The sequence below is a fragment of the Rana temporaria genome, chromosome 3, assembly GCF_905171775.1.
Source record: "Rana temporaria chromosome 3, aRanTem1.1, whole genome shotgun sequence".
NCBI classification, from domain to species: domain Eukaryota; kingdom Metazoa; phylum Chordata; class Amphibia; order Anura; family Ranidae; genus Rana; species Rana temporaria.
The window spans coordinates 264,277,018-264,298,984 of record NC_053491.1 but is presented as its reverse complement, the minus strand read 5'-3'; the positions used below and the strand labels follow the sequence as shown (position 1 = coordinate 264,298,984).

Below are 21,967 nucleotides of genomic sequence, written 5' to 3'. Positions count from 1 at the left end.
CTCAATCCTCTTTACAGTTCCAAAGCAAAACAGGGATGTCAGACCTCTATTAGATCTCAAAGGTCTAAACCAGTTTCTTATTATCCGATCTTTTCACATGGAGTCGATTCAGTCAGTAGCCTCCACCCGACAGGGGGGAGAACTGTTGGCATCCATCGACATCAAGGACGCATACTTGCGCGTGCCTATTGTTCCCACCCATCAGAAGCTCTTGCGCTTCGTGGTGGAGCAGTGCCATTATTAGTTTGTGGCTTTACCCTTTGGTCTAGCCACTGCACCTTGAGTGTTCACAAAGGTGTTGGCCAATCTAAGAGCTCAAGGTGTATCAATAATGGCCTACTTAAATGATCTGCTGCTAGTAGATCACTCGGTCTGCTGGAAGGCCCGAGGAAGGGTCAGGCAGCATCAAAATCTACTATTTCAAAGTGGATTTGACAGGTCATTATTCAAGCTTATGGTTTGAAGGGAATGGTTCCTCCGTTTAAGGTTAAAGCGCAGTCTACCAGAGCAGTTGGTGCTGTTTGGGCAGTGCATCACCAGGCTTCCATGGCTCAAATCTGCAAGGCCGCGACTTGGATTTCAGTCCACACATTCACTAAATTCTATCAGTTGGATGTAAGAAGACATGAGGATATCGCCTTTGGGCACAGTGTGCTGCAGGCTGCAGTATAGGTCCTCGCTTTAGGGCGTCCTACATAGTACATAACTATGCCGCTCTGTGTCCCGTGATGTACAAAAAAAGAAATAGGATTTTTATAACAGCTTACCTGTAAAATCCTTTTCTTGGAGTACATCACGGGACACAGAACTCCCATCCCTCTTTTTGGGGACACTTCTTGCTTTGCTACAAAACTGAGGTACTCCCAGTATGGGACAGGTTATATAGGGGAGGTGACTTCCTGTCTTGGGTATGCCAATGTCCATCACCTGAAGATAGGATCTATAACCCACCTAGTAATTACTATGCCGCTCTGTGTCCCGTGATGTACTCCAAGAAAAGGTTTTTACAGGTAAGCTGTTATAAAAATCCTAGTGTCTAGTAAGCATTTCTTGTATGCGTGGGGGGGAGTTGATTTTATAAATACGTTTTTACACTATACAAAGCATCCCCTTGTGTACTTACATGTTCATACTGCCAAATTGAACCATTCCTGACATCCAGAGAGGGGGTGTTGCTTCATTCTGAGAGGATTATACAGGCACCATTTCACTCACCTTCTGGTGATTTCAAAATGTCAGTCTCTGTGTGGTGGGAGGCACTACTTATTGCATGCTGTTTCATAGCACAATATTGGACATTTTATTGGAATTTCTCTGATATTTCTCATGTGATTATAGAGAAGTGTGGGATGTTCCTAAACTGGAATATTATATTTTGAATTCTCATAGAGTTTTCGATTAAGTTCTGGTAATGCTTTTATTTTTGATTTAGGCATACTTTTTAACATTTCAATTCATCTATATAATAGTGGCTAGAGTACAGTTAACCCTTTATACATTGAGTGCTGGGATCGGTGCCACTTTGTGAGACTGATATTTTATACTAGTATGTATGTGTGTGTGTGTGTATATATATATCTTTGCTACAAAAACTGAGGTACTCGCTGTGTGGGAGGGGTTTTATATAGGGAGGCCTTCCTGTCTTGAGTGTACAAGTGTCCATTCACCTAATAGGTGGCGTATAATTCACCTAGTAATTACTATGGCTGCTCTGTGTCCTGTGATGTACTCCAAGAAAAGGATTTTACAGGTAAGCTGTTATAAAAATCAGTTTTTTTGAGAACAGGCTACCACCAATTTGAGCTCCTGCGTTTTTTCTTGCTTGTCCAGTGCAGGCCAACCTCTTATGGGTTTAAAAAATGGTAATGACCCTCCCTGGGATTCTTGAATCATACCTAAGCATTACAGGAGTTTTTCATTTTTAGTCTATCTGGTGGAAAAGCCCTTTGCTTATTAGTGCAGTACAGGACAGCATCTTTAGTTTTTACCATTAGTTATATGCAGCTACCTTTAGGTGACTGGACACTGGTAAAAAAGGCTGCTGGGATATCCCTTATATAACCCATTCCACTCCAGCTAGCCTCAGTTTTTTGCTAGTGTCCTTAGGCGATGGAACTCTTCTCTCTACTAAGGGAAATTTTTCTTCATATGGACTTTTTATTTTAATGATTGAAATTGTTCTGTCAGGCTGAGTATGCTATCAAGCTTCCTGGCTACACTATATCCTCTGAAACCCCTACTGCACAGGCAGCCGCTTATTTTGCCTGTGCAGTCTCGAGTGCCTACTAGGACTGCACGCTGCCACTTTCTTTTTCTGAGTGAGGGTCCAACTCGGCAACAGCTCCCTGTCCACAATCCATTGGCACAACACAGCGATCTAGATATCTACTTGGGTGAGCAGCAGCCTGTAGTGCTGGTATAAGGGATCCGATTGCTTCACTAGCTCAGACTCAGCCCAGAGCTCAAAGGGGGGGTGGTCATTTATTTTCACTGGGCCCTAATGCCCTCTGTTTGTACTGTTAGGCCCCATGCACACGAGACGCTGCTAAACTCGAGTTCAGAGGCATTTGGGCATTTTTTTCAACTGCCCCTGAACACATTTAATGTTATCCTATGTGTCCATGCACACGATCAAGTTTTTTGGCGTTTCAAAGCAGTTGGGTTTAGGGCCGTTTTTCCAAACCCAAAATTTTGGGTTCAGAAGCTTTCAGCTTTTGCGGTTTAGACGCAAATCGCGGCAAAACGCCACTAAACGCGGCACACATAGTTTGATTCTGAGCTTGGGGAGGGTCTACAGTGTTTTGGGGATAAACGCTGACAGCCGCAAATCGCGGTAAAACGTCGCACATCGCGGCAAAACGCTGCGCAATTCGCGGCAAAAACGGGCATTTTAAATGCCAGTTTTTGCCTTTGAAAAGCTGAGATTAGAGGCGTTTGTAATAGCGTCTCGTGTGCATGGGGCCTTAAAGGGGTTGTAAAGGTTTGTTTTTTATTTTCTAAATTGGTTCCTTTAACCACTTCAGCCCCGGATCATATTGCTGGTCAAATATATCATTTACATATTCATATTGCCATTTCATTGCACAAGGAGACTTTCTAGCTTCAAAAGACATTGTAATGCTTATTTGCACATTACATTATTACTCTCCATCAAAGCCTCTTGTCTTGCAATCAGCATTATTAAAATGCCACCCTTCCCTTTGGCCCATCCACAGCCCCCTGAGTGTTCACCAAGGGGCTTGCTTTGACTTTAGCTCTGCTCTGTGCTCAAGAGATTCATGTGGTAGGTGTTGAGGTGTTGACGAATGCGGATGTCAGACCCCTCTGCCCTTCTCACAAACTTCTGACAAAGGACTCTCCAATCTCTCATTACTTTGTTGCTTGCAAAACAATGCCACTTTCAACTGTACCCTGCACAAAGATTTTCCAGCTCAAGGAACCACAATCTAGGTACAGGCAGCCTGAGAGCAATTGTTACTGGGTTAAGTTAATTAAGCAATTAGTCCTTTAAACTGCCACCACCACCCTTTTTACAGAGAAGGAAGAATCTTATCTATAACAACTGTGATTTCAGAATAAAAGTCTAACACACACACTGTCACCACAGACCACTATATTCAGAGATTTATATGACCGTAGCGCTTTTCAAGAGACAGGGATCCACATTTAATTTGCATTTAAAGCCTTCGAGGGTTTAATAATAGGTCAAAATGGTGCAAAGAAAATATTCACAATAAAGAAAGCAAAGAGACACTAGTGAAACCGAAAAAAAAGGAGTTGAAAATGAAGAATACTTAACAATGTCCTGGATTCAGCAGAGTTCAGTCCTTGATCAATTGTCCTCATATGTTGACAGGTTTTCTTTTTTTTTGATTTTACATGGGATCTTACATGGGAACTACCACAATGTGTTGGCCTTCCCCTTTTCTCTGATATCAAAGTGGGGGTTGACAGAGACCATCTGATTGATTAAGCATCTGAGGAGGGTTGCTGGGTTGTCACCACATTTAAAACCATGTCTCAGATACAATTTTCTATAGGTAGTCATATCTCTACCAAATACCTATCATTTACAGTCGGCTAATGTGCATATTGTCCAGCATGAAATTAGCTGCCAAATATATTAGGCTATAAATATGTTAGGTCTCAGATGCCCAGTTTGCCTAGGGGAGGAATTAGGCCGGTTCTCCTAGGTTAACGATGTTTGGACTCTAATTGCTACAGATTGACTGAGGGAGGTAAATATGTCTATTTGCTGGCTGTGCTGTCATGATTTTAGAACTTATGGAAAATAATAATAAATAGGGTCTGGATTTTTCCTCTCATGGATGGACTGATCAGCAGATCAACCCATAGAGGAGTATCGGCATACTTCTTTCAAAAACATTTCCATTTTCAATCCTAAAATCGCCAACAATCAATTTGTTGAGGTGTTCGAGCAAAATTTGGACAAACTGTATGTTTATCCAAGAGGATGGAAAAAGGACATTGAAAGAGGTTGTTAGAAAAGAACAAGAACATAGTGATTAGATCAGCTGATAAGGGGGGGTTGTTCATTTTAAAGCGGTTGTATACCCGCAATCATTTTCTTTTCTTCTTTTACACCTGAAAGGCAAAAGCCATAATGAGCTAGTATGCACCGCATACTAGCTCATTATGAAATACTTGCCTTGGAACGAGGTGTAGAGAACTTACCTGGTCCACGCCGAGCGAGATGTCATCTGGCCTCGGCGTGTCTTCCGGGTATCGCCGCTCCAGCGATGTGAATGGCTGGAGCGGGGATGTCGTCTTCCGGGCCTTTAGCCGAGGATCACCGCTGCGCATGCGCCGCTGCAATCAGCGGCGCATTGCGAGGGGAATATCTCCTAAACCGTACAGGTTTAGGAGATATTCTTTATACCTACAGGTAAGCCTTATTATAGGCTTACCTGTAGGTAAAAGTGGTAGTAAAGACTTTACTACCACTTTAAATAAAACTGATTTCTTGGAAGAATTGGACAGATTAGTGAGAGATGGTGAGACATATGAAAAACTGAAGGGGAATCCTACAAACAATTTAGAGTCAAGCTGAAGAGGTTAATTAAAGGCGCACATAAGGATGGCATATTAAATAAGAAATAAACTAGATATCTCATCCCAGATGCATCTAAAGTCCCTGTTATTTACCAGCTACCCAAATTGCATAAGAATCCACTTGGACCCCCCAGGTAGACCTATAGTCAGTGGAGTTTACTCGCTGTTCTCGAGACTGGGGGAATATTTGGATTATTTTTTGCAACCCCTTACCCAAAAATGTCCTGCATATTTAAAAGACAGTAAACATTTGATTGAACTAATTAAACCCATGACAGTAGATGATCACATTCTGGTGAGTGTTGATGTGAATTCCCTTTATACTAACATTCAACAGCATCATGCCTTGAAGGCTGTTGAGTGGGCATTGGGAAGTACTAATATCAAACAGAAAGAGGGGGAATTCCTCTTGCAGGCCCTTGATTTGGCAATGAGACATCATTTTTTCTGGCATGAGAAAAAATATTATAGACAGAAAATGGGTGTAGCTATGGGAGATAAATATGCCCCATCAGTGGCAAACCTCTTTATGAGTCAGTGGAAGAAGGAAGCCATTTATGATAAAAACATACCAGAGCTGAGATTCTATAAGAGAATACACAGACAATATTGTGATGGTATGGGCAGGATCACAGAAATCGTTCTGTGGCTTTCTTGAGGAAATTTTTTTTTTTGTTTGTTTATAGCACAAAAAGTAAAATCTGCAGAGGTGATCAAATGTTTCCCGGTGTGTGTGTATGGGGCCCCTTTCACACGATCGGACCATTCAGGTCCGCCTGTCAGTTTTGACGGTGGACCTGAACGACCGCTGCATGCAGTCATATGGAGCGTCGGATGTCAGCGGAGACATGTCAGCTGACATCCGACCCGATCCGCCAAAATCAGACGGATGGTGATACGTCCCCATCCATCCATGGCAGATCGGATCAGGTTGATCTGATAAAAACGGACATGCTGTCCGTTTTTGTCAGATCTCCCCATAGTAGACAGCGGCGCTGCACAAGCCCCTCCCTGCTCAGTGTGCAGAGATGGACTTGCCATCCACTGGCTCAGCTGAGATCAGCGGAGAGATCTCCTGCTGAGCCAGTGGGAGCTGGCGGACACCGTAGCGACAGAGTCCGCCTGTGTGGAAGAGGGCTAAGACTAAAAACAATAGGATTTTTGACCTAACAGTAAAAGCTGTTCCTTGGAGTAGAGGATGGGGCAAAACTTCCTTCCCTTTGTTACTTATAATCTACCTATTGCTTGCTACAAAACCGAAGCTCGCTGGGAATGAAATGAGTTATAATAAGGGATGTCCTAGAAGCTTTGTTTTTTCTTTTTTTTTTGCCTTTGCTCAATAACCTGAAGGTAGCTACATATAACCCATGGCACTAACAAACACAAAAATGTTTTTTTTTTTTTTTTTTAACCACAGCTATAACCTACTGAAGTGGCACCTTTCCATACCAAATAATTACCTTCTTTGAGCAAAGAACCAAGTTATTCTTTGACTTTCCTCACTCAGGAATATGCTAGGCATTTCCCAGCATGATAGACCCTAGCCTCAAATATCTGTAAAGCAATGCTGTGTAGCACGGAAAAATACAAAAATGCTATGAAGACTGGTAGCCTCAGAGCTGCTTTGTTGGTGCGTTTAGGAGTTGGCTTGCCTTCAGATCATAGTTTCAGCCACAATAAGGGGGTTTTCTGACAAATGAATTTAAATGGGCAAGGCAGAAGGAACCAAAGCAATGTCACTAGGGTTTTAATGGTAAAATCTTTGTTATGATTGTTAGTATTGACTTTTAATAACTTAATTTCTTATCTATAAAGGTATATTAAAGCCTTGGATACTTTGCGTCAGGTGAGGCAGAAGCAAGGACAGCGGGTGAAAGAATGTCAAACAGAGCTGAAGTATCTAAAACAGAATAAGGAGAAAGCAAGGGAAATCCAAGACCAGCTACGGAGTAAAGAGGCCCAGTTAGCAGCCTCTAAAGAGAATGTGAAGTCTATTGATAACCAACTTGATCCACTCAAAGTAAGTCATAATATTGGAATGATAAAATGAAATGTCATGTGGGACAGTGGCAACTCAGTTTCTCAGTTAAACACAGTTGTCACTTCAGTTAGTACCTAAACAAGGACCTCCTTCACAGGACCTTCAGGTATAATTTTACTCTACCTCAAGCTTTTAGACCATATTAAAGTTTACACCCATAATTTAAGGTGTAACGTGGCATAGTTGCAAGCATCCTTACACGATAGCGTGCTGCTTATTGTGATTCTGTAGGGCCCTGTGCATTGCACCCATGATCCACAGATCTCGAGCAATTTATTTTTGAAGGAGGTCACTACTTTCCTGGAACAGGAAACGTTCCAGAGTTTCTAGTTGAACCTGTTTACAAGGCGAAAGGTGGCATTCTCCCTTAGTACTAGATCTACACACTCTCAATAGATTCTTTCCGATTCAAACAATCTGTATGGAATCCACTCGGCCTTGAATGTTGCTTTCCTTCACCTGTGAGATATCTTGGCCTCTGTGCACATAAAGTATGCTCAATTGCACATCCCCATCTTTCCAGCACATCAGTGCTACCTGCAATTTACTGCGGCCACACAACTTTACCAAATTGTTGCACTTCTATTTGGTTCGACCACTGCACCATTGGTCCACACCAATATGCTTGCCCCTGTTCTCGCTTTGCTTTCCCCTCATGTTACCTTCCTATTGAGTATCTGGGTGATTTAATCTGAAGTATCTGGGCTATTCTGTCCAGGATCTTCCTCTCCCCTGACAAGCTACGGTCTCTCCACGTCCGGACTTGGGCCCCACAGTCTAGGAACCACTCAAACCATTTGGTTTTGCAAGTAGATATTGGGCCTGATGGTGGGCTTCTTTGAGGCAGTGTCTTGTACCAAGTTTTACTTAAGACCATTGCAACACAGTATTCTGGCAGCATGGAACAAGCAGGCTCAGTCTTTGGATTTTTTTTTCATGCACCTAACCAGCAAGACTAGGCTCTCTCTGACATGGTGGTTCTCCAGCCCAGCGGTGGATTCAGCAAAATTATTTATCACAATGGTCTGAAGGGTTCTCATGAATGATGTTGGGCTGGCAGAGGCTCCTGGATGCCCTCATAGTGCAGGGGACCTGGTCAGCAAAGGAAGCTCAGCTCCCGATCCGTATTCTGAAACTCGGGGCAATTTATTTGTCCCTTGAATGCTGGATCTTTTGACTGCAAAGTCATCTGATCAGGATTTAATCAGACAACGCCACGATGGTGGCTTATGGTAACCATTGGGGGGTACCAGATGTAGAGCAGCTCAAAGGTAGGCTTACCTGATCCTTGTTTGGGCACATATTCCAGCTCTGACTGCTGTACTCATATAGGCATAGAAAATTGTCCGGCATATTTCTTCAGGTTTTAACTTCTTGACTTCGGAGAATGGTATCGTCACCCAGAAGTGCTTCAAACTTGAACCGGAACTACACTCTCTGAATCAACATTGACTATCTTTATTCCGTATGCTGCTAGCATTAGTAAATACAGTGGAACCTCGGATTACAAGCATAATCCGCTCCAGGAGAATTCTTGTAATCCAAAGTACTCGCATATCAAAGCGAGTTCCCCCATTAAAGTCAATGGAAACTACAGTAATTTGTTCCGCATTGACTTCAATGGCTTGCAAAACCGCATGCGGTCATTAGGGGTCACCGGAGAGCCTCGGAAACAGCCAGAAAGGCTTGAGGACAGCCTGGCTGACCTCGGCAAGGCTCGGGAACGGAGTATTTCCGTGTCTTTTTCCAAATGACGCCCTTCGGCTAGGATTGGCGCCGTTCAGCTCCACTTGGCTCCGCCCCCCACACCTTAGGCTAAATGTGGGACCGCACACCGCTTTGGCCTGAATCCAGCTCGTTTTGCGAGACAACACGCGCAAACCGAGTTAGAATTTTTAAAAATACAGTGCTCGTATTGTGAAACGCTTGTTAACCGCGGTACTCGCAATCCAAGGTTCCACTGTATATAGGAAAGCATATGATATTTACTTCAGTTATTTCCTGTTTTCTTGAGTTCATACATCTTCAGGGGGGGGTTTCTCAGCTAAGCACACTCTTGTGCCTGCAGGCCTGAGCTACTCAAAATGGCCACGGCCAGCGATGCTAGGAGGGTGTTTTTCAAAGCGATTTCTCAGCAAAATAAAACAGAGACATGGATGAGTGGGTGAGTTTGCTTTGAATATTAAAAATTCATGAAAAGGCATTTTTGCATTGTGGTGCTCAGATGCAGTGTAGTTTCACTTTAATGTCGCAGGTGGTGGGGACATGGACCTCCTTGGCTTTCAGGTTCAACAACAAGTTGGACGAATTTGCAGTGGACTCTCTGTTGACTCCATGGGTTTAGCTCAGTCTCATCTGCTGAAGTTCCTTCCTCATCTGCCCAGCAAGATCGAGATGGAGGTGCTACAGTGGTGCTCATTGCATTGAACTGGCAGACTCTCTGTAGGCCCTCCCAGATCATTTGCATCTTCTGTTCCAAGGACCGGTTTACCATCCTGCTTCTCCGCTTCTGGCTTTAATGGCTTGACCGTTGAACTCCAGGTCTCAAGATACAGGGGTCTATCGAACTTGATCATAGCTATGCTCTTAAAGGTTAGGAAATCAACTTCTTGTAAAGTTTACTACTGGTGCAAAGTCAGCAACTTTGAGGGGTGTGGTAGCTGAACAAACTACCTAATACAGATTTGCAGTGTGTCTGCACAGTGTCATGTACTTCTGAATGGCCAGACAAAGGATGAAAACTGACCACACTAGCACAGATCATTTTCTGTGCTTTTGTGTGGTCATTTTCGAGCAAGGAAGAAATGTGACTGGCAGGAACAGTCAGCTATTTAAGATGGAAGAAGTATAGGAAAAAAGACAGACTGTGATTTATAAAATACACATGGGAACACTCGTATAGAAAAAAAGCATTTAAGGTAACATACACTCGAAATACCCTTGAAGGTCAGGTTTTGGCCCAAGCCATTTTTTTTCCCAAAGATTGCAGTGTGATTCAAATCATTTCCCAAATTCCATTGTAGCTCCATGGGATCTCAGCCTGGTTCTTTTTGCCTTGCAAAAAACATCATTTGAACCTATCAGGGCTATCCCCTTGTCTACCCTCACTCATGGGGTTGCCTTTTTTATTGCTATCACCACTACTAGGTGAGTTAGCAGCTTAATCCAGTAAAGAGTCCTTCCTAGCATTAGGAATGTTTTCATGAGGTCTAAGGTCTCCTTTCTTCCTAAGGTGGTTTCCTCATTCCACCCTATGCAATCCAGGTGAATTAGGCATTTCATCATTCGAGCCTACAGCTTAAAGTTCAGGATTCCATACTTTCCTGTCCGAACACGTTCTACCAGATCTGTTAGTGCTCTGTGTGTTTTTTTAGCATCAGATACCTGTTTCCCATATTTTCAAGGCAGCAACCTGGTCTTCTGTTTGTAAGTTTAAAGTGGTTGTAATGGCTGAAGGTTTTTTTTTTAACCTTTTAAAGTGGAGTTCCACCCAAAAATGGAACTTCCGCTTTTCCGGTAAACCCATACGGTGTCGCATTTGAAATTTTTCAGGGGGGAAGGAGGTGCAGATACCTGTCTAATGCAGGTATTTGCCCCCACTTCCAGTTATAGATCACCGCAGATTCCGCAGCGTTCTACACCAATGTCCGGCCCCTCCTCTGTCCCCCAGTCGCCGCTGTCTTCTGGGAGACACACAGGTCCCAGAAGATAGCAGGGACCAGTGAGGATGCACAGCGCGACTTGATCATGCGCAGTAGGAAACCAGGCTGCGAAGCCGCAAGGCTTCACTTCCTGATTCCCTTACTGAAGATGCCTGCACCCAGGAGCTGAGGTACAGGTCGCCTTTGGGTGACTACATCGCGGGCGCCCTCAACAGGTAAGTGTCCCAATATTATAAGTTAGCAGCTGCAATATTATTTGTTTTTTTTTTTTAGGCGGAACTCTGCTTTAATGCATTCTATTCATTATGGTTATATATAATATAACTAGTGGATACAGGATATAGGACCATTAATGGGTGAGCAGTGGCTTAAAACATGGGTTAAAGTACCACTTCTCCCATTGACACACCCTGTTATACTCAAGGTATAGCATAGGATGAAGGGATCTTATCCTCATGTTTTAGGGAGGCCTGAAACTGATACTAGCAAGATGTGTTATAACCATTTGTGCATGTAATCCTGATTCAAAGATGGATTACTGAAAGTCACTGTTGATCACTAAACCACTATACATTGCTGGGAAAATAACACAACCTTGGCTATTTCCCAAACCACCTTTAACCTACCTTTGGCTAGATAAGGTAAAATTCCATCCCTTATCTAAATACTTTTAACTTGCACCTACAAAGGCAGTTCTGAGAGCTTGCGCCACCCCCTCCAAAACTCGGCGCTCCAATGAGTGATAGAGGGGCAGAGCAGAGAGCCGCCGACTGACAGTCATGGATCTCAGTTCCAATTGGAGGGGGGGAACTGAGTGATCAGCAGTGTTTGATCGCTCAGTTCTTGGTAGAGCCAGCGGGGGAGAGATGCAGCTTCGGACCAATGCTGCATCCACCTAGGTGAGTATAATTTTTTATTTTTTAAATCCCAAACTTCTATTTTGGAGTCATTTAAGGACCACCCAATAAAGCAATTTGTGTTTTCCAGTGATTGGCTATATTTATTGCAGTGTAGAAATCCATTTATGGCTCCTGCCAGTGAAAACAAACAGGTATTGCTTGGCATTCCTGCTTTATATTTTGTAAATCTAGTTACAGTCTTGAAAGCAGTTTTTTCTTCTGTTTTAAACCTGTAAAGCAATTTATTTTGTAAAGCAAGGGCAACATTTATATCTCATGTACGATATCCATATGATTATTGGGAAGTTCATTTTGGTTTTTTTTACTCAGTAAATTATTGTTTGATTGTAGAGTCGGTTGACGGAAATTCAGAAAAACCTTTCTAAAGTAATGAAGCTGGATAATGATATAAAAGCGTTGGAAAGCAGGAAAAAGAACATGGAAAAGGACAATCAGGATTTAGAAGATAAAATAGAGAAGGTTTGTCACAAATGTGTTTGAAAAATATATGTTGACGAAGTACTTGCAATCTTTTTTTTTTTCCCTATAGTGTATTGAATAGTAAATATGCATTTTTCTATTTTCTGATATCTAATATTGGTTGATTTGATTTCAGATTTTCCAGGGGACAGATGAAGAGCTTAATGAGATGTACCACAACCATCAGAAGACTGTGAGAGACAAGGAAAGGAAGCTCAATGATTACCAGCGTGAGCTGGACCGAGTAGTTAAAGACTGCCAGAGATTAAACCGAGAAAAGGGGGAATTGCTGGTCCAGCAGGGTAATTTACAGCACGTTTCTTTCAGGATTTATGAATTGGTTTAAATATAGAATATTGAATTCTAATGTATCTACTTTACAGCAAGTTTAGGCTTGTTATAATTTTTAGGAGCAGTCTAGATCTCCAGAGCTTGTTAAAATTCAAATTTTACATTTCTTTCTAACAGATTTTCATTTAACTAAAACTACTTTGCTTACACCTAAAGTGTATGTACATGCTAAAAATTTACTTTTTTTTTGCTGTTTTGGTTTGTTAATCCTATATGTTGTAATAAAAAATGAATACAAAAAGTTAAATCTAACCATAGCCCCCCCCGCACCTTAGTTTCAGCCTAATATAGAGTTTTCATGATCAAAATAATAATATAGATGGTTAAAAAGGGGGTAGGAGTGATAAACAGCGGTGTCGCAATTAAAAAAAAAAAAGCTTACATCTAAATGAAAATAAATCATAAATAAAATTGGATGTTGGAATTAAATGGTTGAAAGGGTTTGAAGGGTTCAGTAGTAAAGGTGGTGGTGAGCAGGTTCAGTATTTAGCTTTCCTCTGGGAACACACACAATTTCCCCTTTCCCCCCCTTTTCCTGGGAACACACACAATTGGCACAATTTCCCCAGAAGCTGGAGGACTGACTGGCCTCTACAGTCTGGTGGGCAGGAAGCCCAGAGATATCACAGCCAGCCTCTCCTCTTTTTCTGTGCATTTAACTGCAAAGATAACTAGGCAGAGCACGGACAGGGTCTTGCACTATAGCACAAAATACATGTTGCCTGTAATGTGCACTGCATTAAAAACTGGAGCAGGTAATTTTTTTTTCTGCTGCATGCGCATCCCCTTCTTTGTGATACAATGCTACAAGCCTTAACTTGTACATAATTACATTTTAGACTAAAAGCCACATCTAAAATTGAACTGCATAACAGAACGGTCTGACATAGTCAGATACCGATCCAAACCAACGGAATTTATAGGCTCAGTATAGGAGACCACATGTAAAACATAGTACATTTATTATTAAACATTAAAATACAGTTAAAAAAAACAAGGAAAAAATGCCTGACAAAATATTCACATAACAGGGCATATTTTTCACATATATCAGTACAATTGAATGTAGCTGTATGCTTCCGGTTGCCAAATCTGCCAGGTCAACGCTTTGCCAATCCTCTGCTTCTTCAGGACCCGACAGCGCAACAATCACTGTGGTGGATCCGCAAATGTACAAGCGCATAGCTTGGGGGCGGGTATAGGGGCAATGGAGGCCCACCGCCGGGGAAACAAGGCGTTGTGTTTACATGGTGGCCTGAAGTATAATATTATTATTATTATTTTTTTGGTGATTGCTTATTTTGCTTATTACAATGATGATCAATGTAATCAGAAATTGGAAAAATACCTGATTAATTAAACCTTGTGTACTACTGTGATTGGTTACAGATATCACATGCTACAGGGCCGCAGTGATTGCTCCTGATACCATGTGATCGCTGTGACCAATCACATATTTCACACAGTAGTAAACAATGACAAATTGTACTACTGTTCATATGCTCGCTGTGATTGGTCACTGTGATCACATAGTATACAGCCAGTCACAGGTCCTGCCACTGCATACTCTGGAGAGCATGCACAAGCAGGCGATGCAAGAGGACAGACAGGTACTTCCCCCACTGCTGCACATGTGCAGTAGAACTCCATAGACCTTGGGTGATAGGCAAATGATCTGTCCCCCTACCCTATAGAAGACTACTGAATTCTACTATGTGTGCATAGGAAGTGGGAGCTGCTCCCAGCAATTAGTAACAGAGCTGCTGAACCCCGCACATACCAGATATCTGCTCCCAACAGAGGACTTCTCCCATTGCTAAAGCTTTGCAACTTTCTTCAGTGAATTATAAAGGAGCCACAAATAAGTTATTAGTGACTGGAGACTTTATGTGCTGGAAGCCAATTTCACAAATTTCTGACCTGGCAGCTCACACTACCAACTTCCCCGCCCAACCACTTCTGCTAACCAGGAGGACTTCATGTAGAGCTACATCTGACAGATCCTTGTGGAGACATCACAGCACATTCAACTACATCTATCATCTCCAGTATGCCAGCACCACCTTCCTCCTTTACTACGCTTGCACCTCCTTCTCACTACAATGCCTGAAACTTCCCTACCATGCCAATTGTTTCCTCAGGCTCCTGCCACTGCAGCTGAAATCCATCTTCCTTCCCCGCACGCCTGCCTCCACTCTTGCTGAGTCTGACCCCAATTCCCCCTGCCCATACCACCTCTCTCACATGCCCTGACTTCACTCGTCACTATATCAATGCCCACCTTTTAACTCGTTGCCCCTGCAATGATGCATGCGTCAGTACTCACTGCTACGGTCCTGATGTTCACGTTTGTGCTCTCCACCACTGCAGTAATGCGCTCTTCTTGTTCAGCCCATTTAAAGAATTAGCACACTTTTGCTAGCTTTATTAAAAGCTATTTTTTATGTTAAGTCTTTTTTAAAAAAAAAGAAAAGTAAATATACTGCATACCAAGAAATTCAAATGTAGAAAGGTGTTTTTTTTTTTTGATCAGTTCCATAATTGCAAAAAACAAACAATCATGTTCCTGTAAGAAATCCAGCAAACTTGTAGCTTTCTGTGTACTTTTCCTCTGCAATGAAATGTCAAGTAATGTTAAAAGCTCTGCCCAGAGTTTTACCTGTGAATTACAGAACACCTCATCCCTTATGATGATGCAGAGATGGCAGCTATTTTGTTTTCCTACCACACTTCCTTACCTAACATAATGTTGATGATTCAGTTACAATATTTACTACTTTGTTCAGGCCGCCTGCAGATGGAGGCTGACCAGCACCAGCAACATATCAGAACTCGAGACTCACTTATGAAGACCTTGGCAGCACAACTGGAGCTTGATGGATTTGAGCGAACACCATTCAGTCAGAGACAGATAGTAAGCTTTCAGAAATTAGTCAAAGAAAGACAAGAAAAAGATGAAATGGAGGCTAATCAGATAATGGTAAGAGTCCTACAATGATATGGAGTAAAATATAAAATTTCCCAAACAGGCCTTATACTGTATATAAAATTATATGAGTGTATGTATATGACATCATTTTCTTGTTCGGGGAATGCATAGGTGTATGTGCAATGCACAAAAGCATCAATGTACACCCACCCAAGTAGAGCCTCGTACAGCCTGTCACTTCAATTGTAAGCTCAAAAGGTCTGTGTGGATGAGGCCTGTGTATGTATATACTGTATGTGTGTAATATATAGATATATAGCTAGATTCACGTAGGGTGTCCTAACTTTGCGGCGGCGTAGCTTAGCGTGTTTACACTACGCCGCCGTAAGTTAGCGAGGCAAGTACATGCCTGCTAAGTTGCAAGGTAGCGTAAATGCGGCGTGACCGGGAAGACTACACTGCAGTGGAGAGATCAGAGGTTTGAAGGGCTTGTGGAGCACAGCATGAAAGGGATGACGTGAATGGCAATGCAGAGCATGGTCTATGTGGACAGCTTTACCCCGGATGTCTGCATACTTGGATGTGCCAGTTTTAATCATTAACCATGTGAGTTGCTAAATGTTGTACTTTCATTAAATGTAACCATATTGCTCCACTTAGAGGCGCCTCTCTTCTCTTTTATACTGAGTTGTGACATGCTGCTACTTGTATATCAAGATATCACTTGTTTATCAAGTCCAATTTTTTTTTTTAAATGTTGCATGTCTTGCAAAACGTTCTCAAACCAAGGTTTTACTGTATAAAGTAAATATATGTTTATTTCTTTACCATGCATCACAGAACATGTGCCTTCTTATGACTCATAACCAATGGGTTATACTGCCACCTTCAGTTGGATGGACACTGGCAAAAATGCGACACTAATAAAATCTATATCCCCTCCTGCTCCCATCATGTTTTCCATATTTTTTTTGCTAGTGTCCTTAGGTGAGGGATGTTGTTCTTTCAGTTCTAAGAGAATATATTTATTTATTTCTCCTTTTACTAAGATTTGACTCCAAGCAAATTTTTTTCCCCTATTTATTGCTGCTTTTCTGTACAACAGTGATTGATCCTGATTGATTACCTATGGCTTGCCTGGGCCCCTCAGTGAAGAAGAGCAGGATGGCCTAAAAGGTTGTTGGATGAAACTGGACCCTGCTGGAAGCACTTGCCTGGGCACACATGGTGTGTGTGATGGCAGGGTGCTGTAAAGATCCAGGGTAGTGGTTCACTGTGGTGTCGCCCAGACCCTAAAGACCCTCCTAAGTGTCCTTCAGTGGACAAGGCAAAGATTGAGGTTTTGGAGATCAAGGCAAGGTCGATGGGACTCGCATCTTTATCTGCTTGATCAAAGAGGAATCCTAAACCTGAAGGTTATCATACAAAGTGTTTCAACTTGATAATATTAACCCTGTCTCTGTCTATCTGTTTCTTTTCGGTCAGGGGATTTCCTGGCATTGGTGGATATCAAAGGTGTCTATTTTCACATTCCTATCCTTCTGTCCTCCCACCATTACCTGCTGTTTGCAGTGGGTAAGTGTGATTACTAGTTTGTGGCATTTCAGTTTGGCTTTTTCACAGCACCTTGGTTCTGGGCTAGCTGTGGTTGCAAGAGATCCCCATCATGGGGTAGCGGGATGACCTACTTTTAATGAAGCAATCGGCACAAGTTTTGTCAGCCAATGTCCAGCTGATGTGCATACCTGCAGAGCTTTGCATGGGTTTGAAACCTTCAAGTGTCAGTGTTGTAACCCTCACATCGCTTTAGGTATCTGGGCCTGGCTTAGGACATAGCCCTGTAGTGAGTTTATATTCCCCAGGAAAAACTCCAGTCCCTCCATTCCTAGAAAGAGACTCTGCTGTCCACGTCTTGCCCTTTAATTGGCCTTTTCACGAGGGTACACGGCCTATTGGTGACTTTCATCAAAGCAGTTCTGTAAGCCCAGTTTCACTTCATAATGCTGCAGCCCAACATTCTAGCAGCTTGGGACAAACTTTCAGTCCCTGGATTTGCTTGTATGCTTGACCAGCAAGAACAGGCTAGCCCCGGAGTGGTAGATCTCGAGTCTTGCGTTGGATTTGGGGAAGTCCCTTCTCCCGATTCCTTGGGTGCTGATGATTGATGCCAGCATGTGTACTGGGGGGGAGTCTTGGAGTCTCAGCTCGGGGGATGTTTGCAGTCAGACAATGCCACACTGGTGTATGTCAGTAATCAAGGAGTTGCCAGAAGTCGCACTGCTCAAGTAAAGGAGACGATTCTATCCTGGGCAAAACTTCATGTTCCAATGCTGTTGATGGTGTACTTTCCAGGTGGGGAAAGCTGGAAAGTCCCTTTCTAAGTCACCAATGTCAGGGAATGGTCTGTTCACCCAAAGGTATTCCAAGCCCTTTGTTGCAGGTACGGTACACTGGACATGGACCTCCTATCTTCTAGGTTCAACAAAAAACTGGACTAGTTTGTGGCCAGGACCAGAGATCATCTGCCCTTTGCAGTGGATGTTATGGTGACTTTGTGGGGTCGGGTCAACCTGATATGCTTTTTCTCCTCTGTATCTCCTTCACTTGCTATTCAGGATCAAGGTGGAAGGCATTTCTGTGATTCTCATTGCACCATAGTTGCCCAGGAGAGCATAGTATTTGGACTTTTTAGGGATACCGACCAACACTGTGCAGGCCCTGTCAGATCATCCAGACTTGCTTTTCCATCCTGCTTTAACATCAAGCCCAAGTATGAAGGCACAGTGGCCTTTTTGATCCCATAGTTTCTTAAAGGCTAGGAAATCTACCTCTCATAAAGGCTACCATCACATGTGGAAAGCTTATTTCCTTTTAGTGTGGAGCAAAGGGGTTTCACCATAGGTAGTACACTGTAGAGCATAACCCATCCTTCTTACAGTCATTGTTTGAACCAGTCTTTGGCCTTGTGTACCATCAGATCATGGCTTTAGATGTTGTCCTCATCTAGAGACCTGTTTCTCATTTGTTGGTGAGAGAATTTGTGCAGGGGGATGCCCATGTCATCCCTCCTGTATGTTCTCTGTCTACTCTGTAGGACCTCAGTTTGGTAATGTCGGCTCCTCAGAAGCCTCCATTTGAACCCATTGGGGTTGTGGCAATTATCTCAGCCAGTAGTGTTGGAACAGGATTTTTTTTTCTTTACAGCTGAAGTTTAGTTATGGACTATTTTGGATAGTCCAGTTTGGACCAATGTAAGTTTGCATGTTCCATACCTGTGTGATCCCCGTGGGAAACTGAAAATTACTGTAGTAGGCATCTCTACTACAGTGATCGCTACTGGCTTCTGGGTTCGATGTTTGGTGCCCTGCTGCTTGGCAAACACAGAAGGTTGCTCGCTCTGCACGAGTGCCAATCAAAGAACACTTTGCAGTTTCTAAACAAATGCAAAACATTCTCTAAATGGATAAGGCGGTGGCTTATTAGAAAGGGCAGGGGAGTGACTTACATTTCCACCTCATCCACTCAGAGAACACTTTACATTCATTGAGATAATGCAAAGTGTTCTCTGAACGACACCCCTGTCAGGTGAGTGACCTCCTGAGTTCACAAAGCAGCAGGGCAGGGCTTTGTTTACTACAGTGATTTTCAGCTTCCATAGGCCAGATATGAAACGCATACATACTTAAATTGGTCCAAGCTGGATCAATGTAACTAGGCAAAATAGTCTATACCTGAACTTCAGTTTAAATGAGCAATTCTTGTACAAAGACAAGCTCGTTGCCTTGGCTGGTACCAGTTTTGATTGAAAAGTCCTAAAGGCAGCCTTTTAAATGTTTGGGCTATTTCCTATTGTTTTTTTTGGGCTCTGGGCTTGTTGACCATTATTTGCTGTGTTGCTCATTCCCATGGCATTGGATATTATCCACTTCTCTACTTTGGGTGTTTTTCAGATTTGGTGTTTACAAGACTAAAACAGTTTTTTTTGCTAGAAAATTACTTAAAACCCACAAAATTTATATATTTATTTTTTTCTAATACCCTAGAGAATAAAATGGCGATCATTGCAATACTTTTTGTCACACCATATTTGCGCAGCGGTCCTACAAGCGCACTTTTTTTGGAAAAAAAAACACTTTTTTGAATTAAAAAATAAGACCACAATAAATTTGGCCCAATTTTTTTATATATTGTGAAAGATAATGTTACGCCGAGTAAAATGGTACCCAACATGTCACGCTTACAAATTGCGCCCGCTCGTGGCATGGCGTCAAACTTTTACCCTTAAAAATCTCGATAGGCGACGTTTAAAAAATTCTATAGGTTGCATTTTTTGAGTTACAGAGTAGGTCTAGGGCTATAATTATTGCTCTCGCTCTAACGATCGCGGCGATACCTCACTTGTGTCGTTTGAACATCGTTTTCATATGCGGGCGCTACTCGCGTATGCGTTCGCTTCTGCGCACGAGCTCGTCTGGACGAGGTGCTTTAAAAATTTTTTATTTTTTTTTCTTATTTATTTTTATTTATTTTATTATTTTTTACACTGGAAAAAAAATAAAAAATAAAATGATCACTTTTATTCCTATTACAAGGAATGTAAACATCCCTTGTAATAGAAAAAAGCAGGACAGGTCCTCTTAAATATGAGATCTGGGGTCAAAAAGACCTCAGATCTCATATTTAGGCTTAAATGCAAAAAAAAAATTAAAAAAAATTGAATGTCATTTTGCCATTACCTGCTGTTTGCAGTGGGTAAGTGTGATTACTAGTTTGTGGCATTTCAGTTTGGCTTTTTCACAGCACCTTGGTTCTGGGCTAGCTGTGGTTGCAAGAGATCCCCATCATGGGGTAGCGGGATGACCTACTTTTAATGAAGCAATCGGCACAAGTTTTGTCAGCCAATGTCCAGCTGATGTGCATACCTGCAGAGCTTTGCATGGGTTTGAAACCTTCAAGTGTCAGTGTTGTAACCCTCACATCGCTTTAGGTATCTGGGCCTGGCTTAGGACATAGCCCTGTAGTGAGTTTATATTCCCCAGGAAAAACTCCAGTCCCTCCATTCCTAGAAAGAGACTCTGCTGTCCACGTCTTGCCCTTTAATTGGCCTTTTCACGAGGGTACACGGCCTATTGGTGACTTTCATCAAAGCAGTTCTGTAAGCCCAGTTTCACTTCATAATGCTGCAGCCCAACATTCTAGCAGCTTGGGACAAACTTTCAGTCCCTGGATTTGCTTGTATGCTTGACCAGCAAGAACAGGCTAGCCCCGGAGTGGTAGATCTCGAGTCTTGCGTTGGATTTGGGGAAGTCCCTTCTCCCGATTCCTTGGGTGCTGATGATTGATGCCAGCATGTGTACTGGGGGGGAGTCTTGGAGTCTCAGCTCGGGGGATGTTTGCAGTCAGACAATGCCACACTGGTGTATGTCAGTAATCAAGGAGTTGCCAGAAGTCGCACTGCTCAAGTAAAGGAGACGATTCTATCCTGGGCAAAACTTCATGTTCCAATGCTGTTGATGGTGTACTTTCCAGGTGGGGAAAGCTGGAAAGTCCCTTTCTAAGTCACCAATGTCAGGGAATGGTCTGTTCACCCAAAGGTATTCCAAGCCCTTTGTTGCAGGTACGGTACACTGGACATGGACCTCCTATCTTCTAGGTTCAACAAAAAACTGGACTAGTTTGTGGCCAGGACCAGAGATCATCTGCCCTTTGCAGTGGATGTTATGGTGACTTTGTGGGGTCGGGTCAACCTGATATGCTTTTTCTCCTCTGTATCTCCTTCACTTGCTATTCAGGATCAAGGTGGAAGGCATTTCTGTGATTCTCATTGCACCATAGTTGCCCAGGAGAGCATAGTATTTGGACTTTTTAGGGATACCGACCAACACTGTGCAGGCCCTGTCAGATCATCCAGACTTGCTTTTCCATCCTGCTTTAACATCAAGCCCAAGTATGAAGGCACAGTGGCCTTTTTGATCCCATAGTTTCTTAAAGGCTAGGAAATCTACCTCTCATAAAGGCTACCATCACATGTGGAAAGCTTATTTCCTTTTAGTGTGGAGCAAAGGGGTTTCACCATAGGTAGTACACTGTAGAGCATAACCCATCCTTCTTACAGTCATTGTTTGAACCAGTCTTTGGCCTTGTGTACCATCAGATCATGGCTTTAGATGTTGTCCTCATCTAGAGACCTGTTTCTCATTTGTTGGTGAGAGAATTTGTGCAGGGGGATGCCCATGTCATCCCTCCTGTATGTTCTCTGTCTACTCTGTAGGACCTCAGTTTGGTAATGTCGGCTCCTCAGAAGCCTCCATTTGAACCCATTGGGGTTGTGGCAATTATCTCAGCCAGTAGTGTTGGAACAGGATTTTTTTTTCTTTACAGCTGAAGTTTAGTTATGGACTATTTTGGATAGTCCAGTTTGGACCAATGTAAGTTTGCATGTTCCATACCTGTGTGATCCCCGTGGGAAACTGAAAATTACTGTAGTAGGCATCTCTACTACAGTGATCGCTACTGGCTTCTGGGTTCGATG

The 21,967-nt window shown here is 42.7% G+C and overlaps 1 protein-coding gene across 2 annotated transcripts in view; it reads left to right on the top strand.

The window, feature by feature from the left end:
- Positions 1 to 21,967, top strand: part of RAD50 (RAD50 double strand break repair protein) — a 269,333-nt gene that overhangs the window by 56,270 nt on the left and 191,096 nt on the right. For both annotated transcript variants that reach the window (XM_040344638.1, XM_040344639.1), the window contains exons 6-9: positions 6,889 to 7,093; positions 12,027 to 12,155; positions 12,292 to 12,457; positions 15,293 to 15,486. In XM_040344638.1, the coding sequence (XP_040200572.1) occupies positions 6,889 to 7,093; positions 12,027 to 12,155; positions 12,292 to 12,457; positions 15,293 to 15,486 (694 nt within the window). The remainder of the gene's footprint in view (positions 1 to 6,888; positions 7,094 to 12,026; positions 12,156 to 12,291; positions 12,458 to 15,292; positions 15,487 to 21,967) is intronic.